Source organism: Muscardinus avellanarius (assembly GCF_963383645.1).
Source record: "Muscardinus avellanarius genome assembly, chromosome: 5".
Taxonomy (NCBI): domain Eukaryota; kingdom Metazoa; phylum Chordata; class Mammalia; order Rodentia; family Gliridae; genus Muscardinus; species Muscardinus avellanarius.
Genome location: NC_137790.1, coordinates 130,152,645 through 130,166,249, shown reverse-complemented (window position 1 = coordinate 130,166,249; position 13,605 = coordinate 130,152,645). Strand labels below are relative to the sequence as shown.

At 40.1% G+C, this 13,605-nt stretch overlaps 1 protein-coding gene across 1 annotated transcript in view; it reads left to right on the top strand.

Moving 5' to 3' along the window:
* RASA2 (RAS p21 protein activator 2) overlaps positions 1-13,605 on the top strand; it is a gene marked incomplete at its 3' end in the record, with an annotated part of 118,414 nt that overhangs the window by 47,228 nt on the left and 57,581 nt on the right. Inside the window, exon 4 of the mRNA XM_080696407.1 lies at positions 6,319-6,413. Coding sequence (XP_080552533.1) covers positions 6,319-6,413 — 95 coding nt within the window. The remainder of the gene's footprint in view (positions 1-6,318; positions 6,414-13,605) is intronic.

Below are 13,605 nucleotides of genomic sequence, written 5' to 3'. Positions count from 1 at the left end.
TTCAGAAGCTGATTCTCCCATTGCGCTTCCTCTCCTCTCTCCCCCATACTTCCGTCCCTTTCAACCTCCTACCTTTTCCTCTCTCTGACTCTCTCTTCCCTACTTCTTTTGCCTTGTTTTCCCTAGGGCTGATGACAGTATTTCATTTTCCTGTCTATATTGCCAAACAAAACGCTGGACCTGATTTGTTGCAGGCATCCTACCACTTAATGACTTCAAATATATCTACATATATATTTTATTTTCCCCCATCATTCTTTCTTTTTCCCTTTATTGTGGTACCAGGGATTGATCTCAGTGGTTATCTTCCTCTGAGTACATCCTCAATCCTGTTTTAGTTTTTATTTTGAAACAGGGTTTCATAGGTTGCTGAGGCTGGCCTCAAACCTGGGATCCTCCTGTCCTGTCTCAGGAACTGGGATTTCTGTCATACTTAATGAAACGATTTCTGATTTCTTGAGGTATGTATCTCTTCTTCTCTGCTTTTTTTTTTTTTTTTTTTTTTTTTTTTTGCGGGTCTGGGGATGGAACCCCCCAGGGGCATTTGACCTCCAAGCTACACATCCTGACCTATTTTTTATTCTTTATTTTGAAACAGGGTCTCACTGAGTTGCAGAGGGCCTCACTAAGTAGCAGAGGCTGGCTGCGATCCTCCGGTCTCAACCTCTCGAATGCTGGGATTACAAGCGTGCGCCACCACGCCTGGCTAATCTTCTCTGTTTCTTAAGGCCGACTAATCTCATACAATTATTTTTTTACATATCGGAAATTGATGTCTTAAAAAGAAACTTAAGAATAATATCTGGCAGTGAAATTGAAAGTTCTTGCTGGGTATGGTGGTGCATGTTTGTAATCTCAGTACTTGGGAGGTGGAGTCAGGAGGATCGCAGGTTCACAGCCAGCCTCAGCAACTTAGTGAGGCCTTCGCAATTTAGTGAGACCCTGTTTCAAAAAAAAGAATACAAAGTTGGGTTGGGGATATAGCTTGGAGCTACATAGAATGCCCCTAGGTTCAATCCCCATACTGCAGAGAGAGAGAGAGAGAGAGAGAGAGAGAGAGAGAGAGAGAGAGAGAGAGAGAGAGAGAGAAAGAGAAAGAAGGAAAGAAAGGGAGGGAGGGAGAAAGGGAAAGAGGGAGAAAGAACTTTCTTTTCAATTTACAAATGTCTTATTTATGTAGCTAGTCAGAAAGGTGTCCCTCTCATAGGATAAGAACCATTCAACTCTTTAGTGACAATGAGTATCATGATAAAACAACATAGGAATAAGAAGAAGATACTTGCTTCTGGAATGTTTAACTGTGAGGCCAAGATAGGGTTCTCTTTTCAGAAGGGCTCTGTGACAGAGGAGATACATTTCCAGCAATCTGAGTTGTGAATCATAAATAGGACAGTTGAATTCCTGCTATTACTATTCTAGCACTGTTGGGTAAGCGAACTTTGGCTGAGGGAGCATGGAAGTCAGATGAGCATTCATAAGGCGGGTGTGGTGGTGCAGCTTGTAATCCCAATAGATGCAATGCTTGAGAGGCTGAGACTGGAGGGTCCTGGGTTTGTGGACAGCCTCAGCTACTTAGCAAGGCTGTCTGCAACTTAGTGAGGCCCTGATTCAAAATAAAGGGAAAAAACATAGGCTGGGGGTAGAGCTAGGAGGTAGAATGCCCCTGGGTTAAATCCCCAGTTCTGCAAAAGAGTAAAAAACAAATAAATAAATATAAAACATAAAGTCAGCCAGGTATGGTGGCGCACACCTGTAATTCCAATATTCAGGAGACTGAGACAGGAGGATCAAAAGTTCAAGGCCTCTAGGCCAGGCATGGTGGCACACGCTTGTAATCTCAGATCTTGGGAGGCTGAGACAGGAGGATCACACAGGTTCAAAGCCAGCAATAGCTACTTAGGCTCTCAGCAACTTAGTGAGACCCTGTTTCCAAATAAAGTATAAAATAGGGGCTGGGAGTTTAGCCCGGAGGTAGAAAGCTCCTGGGTTTCACCCCCCAGTACACCCCCCCACACACACACACAATTCAAGGCCAGCCCCAGCAACTTAGCAAGACCTTGTTTCCAGATAAAAAGTAAAATAGGGCTTAGGGTAAAGCTGAGAGGTAGAATGCCCCTGGATTCAATCCCCAGCACCACACACACACACACACACACACACCCCAACAATAACAAAAAAGTGTCAGTGTGATTATTTATACAATAAGGGAATCAATCGGTCAAACCAGTATGCTTCCAAATGAAATTTTTTTAGCATTCTCTTTTTAAATTGGGAACTTGCTTTATGTCATAGGTATACAAATATGTATACCTATATAAATATTCACAAATTATGGGGATTTTCAAATACAGAGTCCCACCAGAACCCTACCAGTGAGTTTCTGGATGGTAGGTAAACTCTCAAAACCATGTGCCGGGGATGGTTCAGAAAGGTTCTCAGTGGTAGAACCCCTTCCTGGTATGTTTGAAGTTGTGGGTTGGATTCCTAGGACCAAAACAGGGAGAAGAGGAAAAAGAAAATGAAAACAGATTTTCTGTTCCTTTTTTGGGGAGAGAATACCAAATACACATAGCTACAAAGATTCTTAAAAAGAGGGAAATGGTTTCAATAAGGGTAAGAACTTCAGCTATAGGGTGTATAAATATGTTTCTCTCTATATATATATGCATTTAAAATATTAAATCATTATGCGTTGCCTTAACTTTTATCTTTATCTGATGTGGAATCGTTGATATTTGAGCTATGATAATTATAATCACTTGTGGCATACAATATCGAGTACTTTGTTAAATTTTATATTCTAAACTGTTCCTGGAATTATATTGGTTGGCTAGGAATTTATAAAATCTGCAGGTGAAACATAATAAGAGATTTGTATGATTTGACTCAACCTAAATTCCTTCAACAGTGTTAGGACTATTCGGGCATTTTAGTCAGTGCCTGGATTTTATATTTGTATTTTAATATGTATATTCAATATTAAAAATTTTTTTCTTATCATTTTTATTTTAAATTTCACCAAGAAAGAACTGAGGTGTATTTTCCTTCTCACATTTCCTACAAGACTTGAATAAATTAAAATGCTATACATTCACAGAAAGATTTTGCTCTTCCTATTATATTTATCCAAAATATTTTTCTAAAGTTTAGAAAATTTATATACTTCTAAGGGCCGATTAACTTTTAAGTTTTACATGTTTTATTTATTTATTTGTTTGTTTGTTTGTTTACTTTTTGCGGGTTTGGGGATGGAACCCAGGGGCATTTGGCCTCTGAGCTACACCCCCTGCCCTATTTTTTAATCTTTATTTTGAAACAGATTCTCACTAAGTTGCAGAGGGCCTCACTAAGTAGCTGAGGCTGTCCATGAACCGCGATTCTCAGGTCTCAGCCTCCTGAATGCTGAGATTACAAGTGTGTGCCACCATGCCCGGCTAAGTTTTACATGTTTTAAACATGTAAAAAATAAAATGAAGACATACATGTAGTGGTGTTTAGTATATTTGTAGAGTTGTACAATCACCACTGTCTACTTCCAGATTTTTTTTTTTCCCAGTACTGGGGATGGAACCCAGGGGCATTCTACCTCCAAGCTACACCCTCAGCCCTATTTTTTATTCTTTATTTTGAAACAGAGTCTCACTGAGTTGAACAGGGCCTCACTCAGTAGCTGAGGCTGTCCGCAAGCCGCAATCCTCCTGTCTCAGCCTCCCAAATGCTGGGGTTACAAGCGTGCGCCACCATGCACGGCTCAGGAAAATATTTTAGTGCATACTTTTTCTGTTTTCCTGTCTTCCTTTCCTTTTCACTTGATACACAAAAGCCTATATATCTACCTTGACATAAAAATTTCATCACCTTTTTCTTAAAGTTTTCAGAATTGAACTAAAAGACCAAGGTACGTCATAAATGAAAAGATATAAAAATATAGTTAGATTTCTTAAAGTGAAAATTCTTATTTGAAAAAAATGAAACTAAGCAAACTGCTTTTAACTCTACTATTTATCTCTTGTTGAAGCTTTTGTGTAGAATTTTAGAATAAATTGTTAAGTCATATGCAGAACTTTGTCTAGTTCTTAAAACTTGAATTGAGGAAGGAGCCTTGTACCAACATGGCCAATACTTTATAATAATATGAACATTTCTGTTTCTTCCTCTCGTGTTACTTTGTTCATTGTATTTCATCTTCCCCTGAAAGGTAGAAAATCTTTGGGGAACTGCCTTGATTTTTGTGTATGTTGAAGCAGTGTAATCAGTGTTTGTAGTGTGTGTGTGTGTGTGTGTGTGTGTGTGTGTGTGTGTGTACGGGTGTGTGTTTGTGTGTTTGTATGTGGTGCTAGGGATTGAACCCAGGGGCATTCTACTCCAAGCTACAACCCCAGACCTATTTTATACTTTATTTGGAAACAGGGTCTCACTAAGTTGCTGAGAGCCTCATTAAATAGCTGAGGCTGGTTTCGAACCTGTGATTCTCCTGTCTCAGTCTCCCAAGTACTGGGATCACAGACATGTGCCCAGCTTGTAATTTTTTTTTTTTTTTTTTTTTTTTGGTACTGAGGATGGAACCCAGGGGCATTCTACCTCCGAGCTGCACCTCCAGCCCTATTTTTAAATCTTTCTTTTGAAACCAGGTCTCACTGAGTTGCAAGGGTCTCACTAAGTAACTGAAGCTGTCTGTGAACCACGATCCTCCTGTCTCAGCCTCCCAAATGCTGGGATTACAAGTGTGTGCCACCACACCCAGCTTTGTAATTTTTTTTTTGGGGGGGGGTCTGAGGATGGAACCCAGAGGCATTCAACCTCTGAGCTACACCCCCTGCCTAATTTTGTATTCTTTATTTTGAAACAGGGTCTCACTAAGTTGTGGAGTATCTCACTAAGTAGCTGAGGCTGTCTGCGAACCGCAATCCTCCGGTCTCAGCCTCCTGAATGCTGGGATTACAATCGTGCACCACCACACCTGGCTCTTTGTAATGTTTTGATAAAGTGAATTTTTAGTTGTGTGTGTGTGGGGGGGGTCCTGGGGGTGGAACCCAGGGGCCTCTACCTCTGGGCTACACCCCCAACCTATTTTATGTTTTATTTGGAAACAGGGTCTCATAAATTGCTGAGAGCCTCACTAAGTAGCTGAGGCTGATTGGAACCTGCAGGATCCTCATGTCTCAGCCTCCCAATTATTGGGATTACAAGCGTGCACCACCACGCCCGGCTTACTCCCAGACCTATTTTACTTTTTAGTTTGAAACAGTGTCTCTACTAACTTGCTGAGGCTGGCTTCAAACCCACAGTCCTCCTGGCTCAGCCTGTCCCACGTTGGGATTATAGGTGTGTGCTACCAAACCTAGCTTAATAATTTTCAAGTCAGTTTTCACTTTTGTTAGTGATCCACGATATTATTTTTCTTTTACACTTAGTTGGAACATAGATCCTCTTTCTAAATGCAGATATGTCTGCTCACAATTAACCAGAACTTTCCTTCATTCATAGTGTTAAAGAACTGAGAATAATTTGCACTGCTGCTGCACATTGCTTTTTATACTGAATATACTCTTGGCAAAAACGTTAAGCCTGGACAAGTATTAAAAAAAAGTAGTTGCATCTAAATACAGCTGAGTTTTTGTCTAATCCTCTGGGCATGGTGGTGCATACTTGTAATCTCAGCATTCGGGAGGCTGAGACAGGAGGATCTCGGTTCAAGGACAGCCTCAGCTACTTAGTTGAAGCTGTTTGCAACTCAGTGAGACCCTGTTTCAGAATAAAGAATTAAAAAAAATAGGGGCTGGGGGTAGAGCTCGGTGGTACAATGCCACTGGGTTCCATCCCCAGCGCTATGAATAAATAAATAAATAAATAAATGCTGCAAATAAATAAAAATAAAATAAAATAAAATGACCCAGGGAAGCATTTTCAAGAGGCAAGGGGAAAGGAGACACTGTCATTCTTCATAAAATTGAAAAAAAATTTTTTTAGGTGTAGGGGCATTCTACCTCTGAGCTATACCCCAGCCCTATTTTTTATTCTTTATTTTGAAACAGGGTCTCACTAAGTTGCAGAGGGACTCACTAAGTAGCTGAGGCTGGCTGTGAACCTGAGATCCTCCTGATTCAGTCTCCCAAGTACTGAGATTACAAGCATGTGCAACCATGCTTGGCTTCTAGGAAAAAACTTTATAAAAATGAATCTTTTATATCAATAGATGCAAATTATTCTAAAATAATTTCTACAAGCTATTATATATAGACATATATATAACAGTGCTGATGTGCCTTAGTATTATACAGAATATGCTTTTTCATATAGTTTATTTATTTTCTATAGGAAAAGTAGCCATCAAAAAAGAAGACTTGTGTAACCACAGTGGTAAAGAAACTTGGTTTTCACTACAGCCCGTTGACTGCAATTCAGAGGTTCAGGTAAATATTAAGGCTTACGTAATGCAAGACATCGTCACAGAAAATGAGTGAAAAACTAATTTTACTAGTTCATGTAGTTAAAGCTCATACTTTATTTTAAATTCTAGCATCACATTTTATAGCCCTTTGTGTAGCATAGAGCTGAAAGGAAGAAGCCTTGGTGTGCTTGGGGGTATTATTTTCGGGAGGATGACCCCCACCCCCTCGTGTTAGCTCAGCTGTTTAAGCAAACAGTAGTGAGCTATTACTTGTTTTGGAGGGAGCGAGTTTTAGGGGAGAAGACATGCTTTGTGAACTCTGGCCCTGGGGAGAGTCCTTGGAAGTCTGTGACTGTCCTCACCAGGATGCTCTGCTCACTCCTTCAAGACACGCCTGAGCCCACCATGCGGAGCCTTCATTCTCAGACACCTTCTGCCCTTTGCTTTCTTATTTGAAAGGGTATCATTGCTCTCTCTCTCTCTCTTTTTAAAATTTTTTGGGGTGCATTATATTCATACATCATACTGGGGTAAAAAGCTTGTGTGTACGTACATGTCCACAGCACCCAGTTAGCCCCTCACTGCTCTCTTTAATCTCTTCTTTTCTCTTCCCTAAATAAGGCCTTTTACAGATTCTGTATGCGAGTAAAAATGAACATTTAGCCATGTAGTTGAAGTTTCTATTTGTTTATTTTCTCTGTCTTAAAAATTGTTATTTCTGTCTAAAGAGAATTTTTTTTTTTTGCAATGCTATTTATTTATAAAACATGGTGAGGATTGTGAAACCATTTCCCGAGGGCATAACTGCAGGCAGGATTCTTCCTCTCTAAAAGAAGTTATAATTTGCCACTATGACTCAAACAGAAGTTTAAGGCAAGAAAAAAGTGCTGCACGCAACACCCACTGGTAATTGGCAAATCAAGTGCCGGTGTCTCTGTTTCCTCATAGTCTTTCCTGCATTCTCTGTGATTCAAGTCTCAAAAAATAAGTCTGTATATACTAAAAACCCTTCTTAAATATAAAATACAACTGATTTTTTTCCTACTTTATTCAGTGTGCCCCATATTCTTTCTTTTTGTGTGTGTGAAATAAAAAATAAAACCCAGGGGCGTTCTACCTCCGAACTATACCCCCAGCCCTATTTTTTATTCTTTCTTTTGAAACAGGGTCTCACTGAGCTGCAAAGGGCCTCACTAAGTAGCTGTCTGCGAACTGCGATCCTCCAGTCTCAGCCTCCCAAATGCTAGGATTATAAGCGTGCATCACCATGCGCGGCTTTATTCTTTCTTTTGAAACAGCGTCTCACTAAGTTACAGAGAGCCTTATAAATTGCCGCGGCTGGCTGCGCACCTGCAGTCCGCCTGTGTCAGCCTCCCCAGTACTGGGGTTACAAGCGTGCGCCACCACGCCGGGCTCCCTTTTCACATTCTTTATTTCTGCTTGACTGTTGCTCAGACCTGACTGCACAGCATTGTTAGTGATCAGGTGGGAATCACGTGAGGAGGTAGATGGGGCTCAAGTTAGAAGTCAGAAAACCCAGGTTCTGGTGTTTACATGCGGCCACTCTGATGACCTTGAAAGCCCTTTCTGTAGAATGGGAATAAAAGTTGTCATGTTTGACTCAGTTAGTTGTGAGAATTAAAATGGAATATACTTAAGAGCACTTTAAAACTATTTAGAAGTTGCTATACAAATGTAAAATATGTTTTACCACCAGCCATTCTGGTGGCTAGTAGCCTAATATGCCTTTTAAAGTTATCAGGTTTTTTTTTGTGTGTGTGTGGCACTGGGGGTTGAACCCAGAGGCATTCTACCTCTGAGCGAAACCCCCAGCCTGACTGTATTTTTTTATTTGAAACAGGGTCTCACTAAATTGCAGGGGTGGGGGCCTTGCTAAGTTGTCCACTTGGCTTCGAACCTGCGCTCCTCCTGCCTCAGCCTCCACAGTACCGGGATTACAGGCATGTGCCACCGTGCCAGGCTCTGAATCCAGAGCATTCTATCTCTGATTACACTCTCAGTCCTTTTATTTTTTTATTCTGAAAGGGCGTCTCAGTATGCTGCTGAGGTTACCCCTTTGACCCTGTGCTCCTCCTGTCTTGGCCTTCCAAGTACCGGGAGTACAGGCGTGCGCCCCATGCCCAGCCGTTCTTCTTTTGTTACTTTTGACACAGACAATCCACTCTCAGAAGGTTTTGGGTGTGATGTTAATCTTTCTAATAGTTTTAACAGCAAACAAGAACAGGCTTTGAAAAATGATCTATATTGAAATTTGATGATTATTTTTAAGACTTAGGTTTTTTAATTTTTTTAGATTAAGTACATTCTTGCATTCCTCTTATGACCAGTATATATTTGCTAAAGAATTTAAGGGTTCCAGATCTGAAAAAATACTGAGACTATATTAGCGTTCAGTACTAGGACAAAGACTTTTATTTTATTTGTTTGTTTGTTTGTTTTTATCTTGTGGTCCTGGGAGGTTCAGGGGCCTCTACCTTCAGGCTATGCCCCTGACCTATTTTATATTTTATTTTGAAACAGGGTTTCACTGAGTTGCTAAGAGCCTCACTAAGTAGCTGAGGCTGGCTTTGAACCTGTGCAATCCTTCTGTCTCAGCCTCCCAAGTAATGGGATTACAAGCGTTCGCCACCACGCCCAGCTAAGGCTTTTATTTTATGACATGTATATAAATTCATCTCTGAAACATGAAAATCTTAGAAGCAGAATTTACCTATTAGATATATCTATATATATGGTTTTTAAAATATATCTCTATATATGGGGGTTTTGTTTCTTTTTGTGATACTGGGGATTGAACTCAGAGGCATTCTATCTTCGAGCTGTATTCCCGGCCTGATTTTTTATTTCTTATTTGGAAACAGGGTCTCAGGCTGTCCTCAATCCTCCTAGGTCAGACTCCCACATATTGGGATTACAAGAGTGCACCACCATGCCCAGCTAGACATAATATTGACATTTTAAAATTTTCTACAAGTTATTTTCATGGCTATATGTATTAACCCTTATAAACATTTATCATCATCATCATCATCATCATCATCATCATCTTGTGTGTGTGGTACTGGGGGTGGAACCCAGGGGCTTTTCTACGTCCAGGCTACACTGCCAGACCTGTTTTTTATTTGGAAACAGGGTCTCACTAAGTTGCTGAGAGCGTCACTAAGTAGCTGAGGCTGGTTTCGAACCTGTGTGATCCCCCTGTCTCCGCCTCCCAAGCGTTGGGATTATAAGCGTGCACATGCCCGGCTCATAAACTTATATTATAAAAAAGATAATTTGTAAGATTTACCCACTATTTAAAATAGATTTTAGCTGGGTGTGGTGGCATACACTTGTAATCCCAGCATTTTGAGAGGCTGAGACAGGAGGTTCATGGTTTGTAGACAGCCTCAATTACTTAGTGAAGCCCTTTGCAACTCAGTGAGACCCTGTTTCAAAATAAAGAGTAAAAAATAGGGCTGGGGGTGTAGCTCAGAGGTAGAATGCCCCTGGGTTTCATCCCCAGTACTGCAAAAAATAAATTAATTAATTAAATAAAATAAATAAAATAGATTTTACAAGAAATATTTTAGTGGGTGGAAGAAATGCCTAATACTTTTCAGGTTAATATGGTACCATGAGAATATTGTTGTTTTACCCCAAAACTGATCTGGGAATATTAAATTAACTTTGTGAGTCTTGAAAAAAGAGAAAAGCAGTCACGATGAATACAGACTCGAGTTCTTTAATGTTTACTCACCTGCACAAATTTGTATAAAGTTTTACAAAAATATTATGGAAAAATAAAAGCAAGAGCCGGGCGTGGTGGCGCACGCTTGTAATCCCCGTGCTTGGGAGGCAGAGACAGGAGGATCGCGCAGGTTCGAAGCCAGCCGCGCACGCTGGCTTAGGAGACCCTGTTTCCAAATATAAAATGTAAAAATAGGTCTGGGAGTGTAGCCCGGAGGTAGAAGGGTTTCCAGGAACCCCAGTACCACCAAAAAACAAAAAATTGGGGGTCAGGGTTATAGAAGTAGAATGCCCCTGGGTTCCATCCCCAGCACACCCCCCTTTAAAGGGGTTTAGGTTGAGGAAATCATTGACATCTCTACCTCTGAAGGGGTTAATGTTTGATATTCAAGGCTTACTGTGGATTTGCATTTATATCAAGAATAGTTGCTAACCTGTTGTTGCTGAGGATCATTTATGATATGAAAGCTTCAATATTAAATATTGAAAATATTGAAGCTTCAAATATTTCCTTTGGCTGTGAAATTCTTACATGCATAAAGGTAATTTAGCCCTCAAATGAAATGATCCCCATAATAGTAAGATGATTTTATATCATACAGTTGAAAAACTAAGAGCTATATAATCTCTCACCTTGAATTATTGCTCAAATGCTTTGTTATTGTGGTTAGCATTATTAATAATTACAGTTTTCAAAAGTTCAAGTAGTAATAGTTCATGAGTCCATTTTTCTGCTTAAGGAATTTTTTTTTCTTGGCTCGTTACATCTACCTTTTTCAGTATTCCCCCTCTGAGGTGAACCATTCTCTTGCCAAGCCATTTAATCTGCCTTCAGACTCCACAGTGGGTCGGAGGGAGAGCACCAGTGGCTCCCGTTAGCTGTCATGTTCTGTCACCAAGGCTAGTGCGCATCGTCTAGTCCTCTTTGTACGTGATCTGTGTGACCACCCTCCATTTTGAAGCATCCTCTTCCTCACTCTGGTCCTGGTCCTCATTCTGCTCTACGTGCTGCTCATTTCCCATCCTCTTTGCCACATTCGGATGCCAGTACAGACCCTGCTGTGCGCCTGCAAGTCCTCAGTGGGCTTCAGCGAGCTCCAGCCCTGCTATTAGCCATTAGGTCTGGAACTCGTAAAAATTTAAGATTGTTCCCTCTTTATTTCTTAAGTGCAATGATAAAGAACATGCTTTACATAAGACTGATTAAGCCAAATCTCTCGTATTGAGAAGCTATTGCTTTCGTTAATTGTACAAGCAGTAAATCCAGATGTAAGATCAGTCATGTCCTTTTGATGCAGTTACTGAGTTCATAAGTCTTTACCAACAAGCTTATCTTGAATTTCTGGATCATGCCATGAATTACTGATTTATATTTTTTTTAAATATGGCCATTGTTTTACCTGTTCAGCATTAAAAGAAAATGCAACGATCATAGCTAATAATTCATGTACCAGTTTTGTGTTTTGTTTTGTTTTTGGTGGTACTGGGGATGGAACCCTTCTACCTCCGGGCTACACTCCCAGACCTATTTTATATTTTGTTTGGAAACAGGGTCTCTTAAGCCAGCAAGGCTGGCTTCGAACTTGTGCGATCCTCCTGTCTCTGCCTCCCAAGCGCGGGGATTACAAGCATGCACCACCACCTGGCTGATGTACCAGTTTCTTAACATGCTAAGTTAAAACAAAATGAATATAAAGTACAGTTTATTATTTTAGGTTTTTTTTTTTTTGTGGTATTGAGGATGGAACCCAGGGGCATTCTATATCAGAGCTACACTCCCCAGCCCTATTTTTTATTCTTTATTCGGAAACAGGGTCTCACTAAGTAGCTGAGGCTGTCCACAAACCATGATCCTTCCGTCTCAGCCTCTCAGATGCTGGGATTACAAGCGTGCGCCACCACAGCCGGCTATATTATTGTGGATTTTTAAAACCCTATAAATTATATATGTCAAATAACAGGAGTGAGCAGTTCTAGATCACATTAAATCCTTCTTTAAGGAGAAACAAATCTGGCTATAAGGAATTGCCATTATTACATGAAATGATTAGTAAAAACTTCATTGTGCAGGCAGTTGTGTCCAAAATTATTATCAGAGGTCATTTCTTTCTTTCTTTTTTTTTTTTTTTTTTTTTCGTGGTACTGGGGTTCCTGGAAGCCCTTCTACCTCCGGGGTACACTGCCACGGGCTACACTCCCAGACCTATTTTTTAACTTTTTTATGTGGAAACAGGGTCTCTTAAGCCAGCGCAATCCTCCTGTCTCCGCCTCCCAAGCACAGGGATTACAAGCGTGTGCAACCATGCCCTGTAGTAGGTCATTTCTGTATATAAAAATATCTGTCAGCCAGGCATGGTGGTGCCTGCCTGTAACTGCAGCTACTTGGAAGACTGAGACAAAAGGATCACTTTAGCCAAAAAATGTGAGACCAACCTGGACTACAGAGCAAGACCCTGTCTCAAGAGCAAAAACCAAAAAACAAACAAAAAAAAAAATGTTTTTTTTTTTTGTCAGAAATCCAGAAGTTTTAATTCTCCCACCTCATAATTTTTATCAGTTGAAACATGGTGAATTTTTATATAAAATGGTTGTTAAAATTTAGTGTTCTGTAATTCAAAAACCTGTGTAGAGTTGAGAGACTTTTAGCTGTATGCATTACATTTTACCCAAATACTTCTCATCTCAGTTTCACCAAGCTGTATACAGAATTTTACATGTATTTTATGTGATACCCAGAATATACATAATGTAAAACTGAAATGATCATAGATATTTTATATGTATTTTGTAAAATTAATCAAAATAGAGTTAATATACCTTTGGACAGTATGCAAGTAATGTGAATTCTCAAAAATGCTCCTTAGTACAAAGTGGCATTATAATTACATGTATCAGCCTAACACAACCAGTGCTGTGGGATTCATATGGAATAAAGCCTTCTAAGAATTTGGCTCATTTTAAAATAAAAGCATATGTTATAGCAGATATTTGATCTTCACACATTTTCTGACATGTATGAAAAGTTTACTGTCAGTGGACCTCCCTGGGAAAGCTCTTGAGCCAGACCCCATGCCATGCTCACCGTCAGACACTGTGGTTCCGTGGCAGAGTGGTGCTGTTGCGTCTTTATTGGCAGCACCTCTGTTTTCTGTAATTAATTACTGTTAGGATTTTCTTTTTTATTCTCTGTTTTTAGCAGTCCTCTGTTGCTATGCCCAGGTGTCGTTTTTAAAATATTTATCCTTCTTGTGTGTCCCCAGGAATTCTTGAATCTGTGGTTTTATGTCTTACGTCACTTTGGGGAAATTTCAGGCAGTTACCTCTTAATCTCCCAGTTGCCACCCCCCCCCCACCCTTGTTCTTTTTCCTGGCTGTCTTTCAGGGAATGTGTAGGACTTACTCTATTTCTAGAATAACAAAGGCCATTAACAAAGAATAGAAAAAAGTATAGTCATTTCATTCAT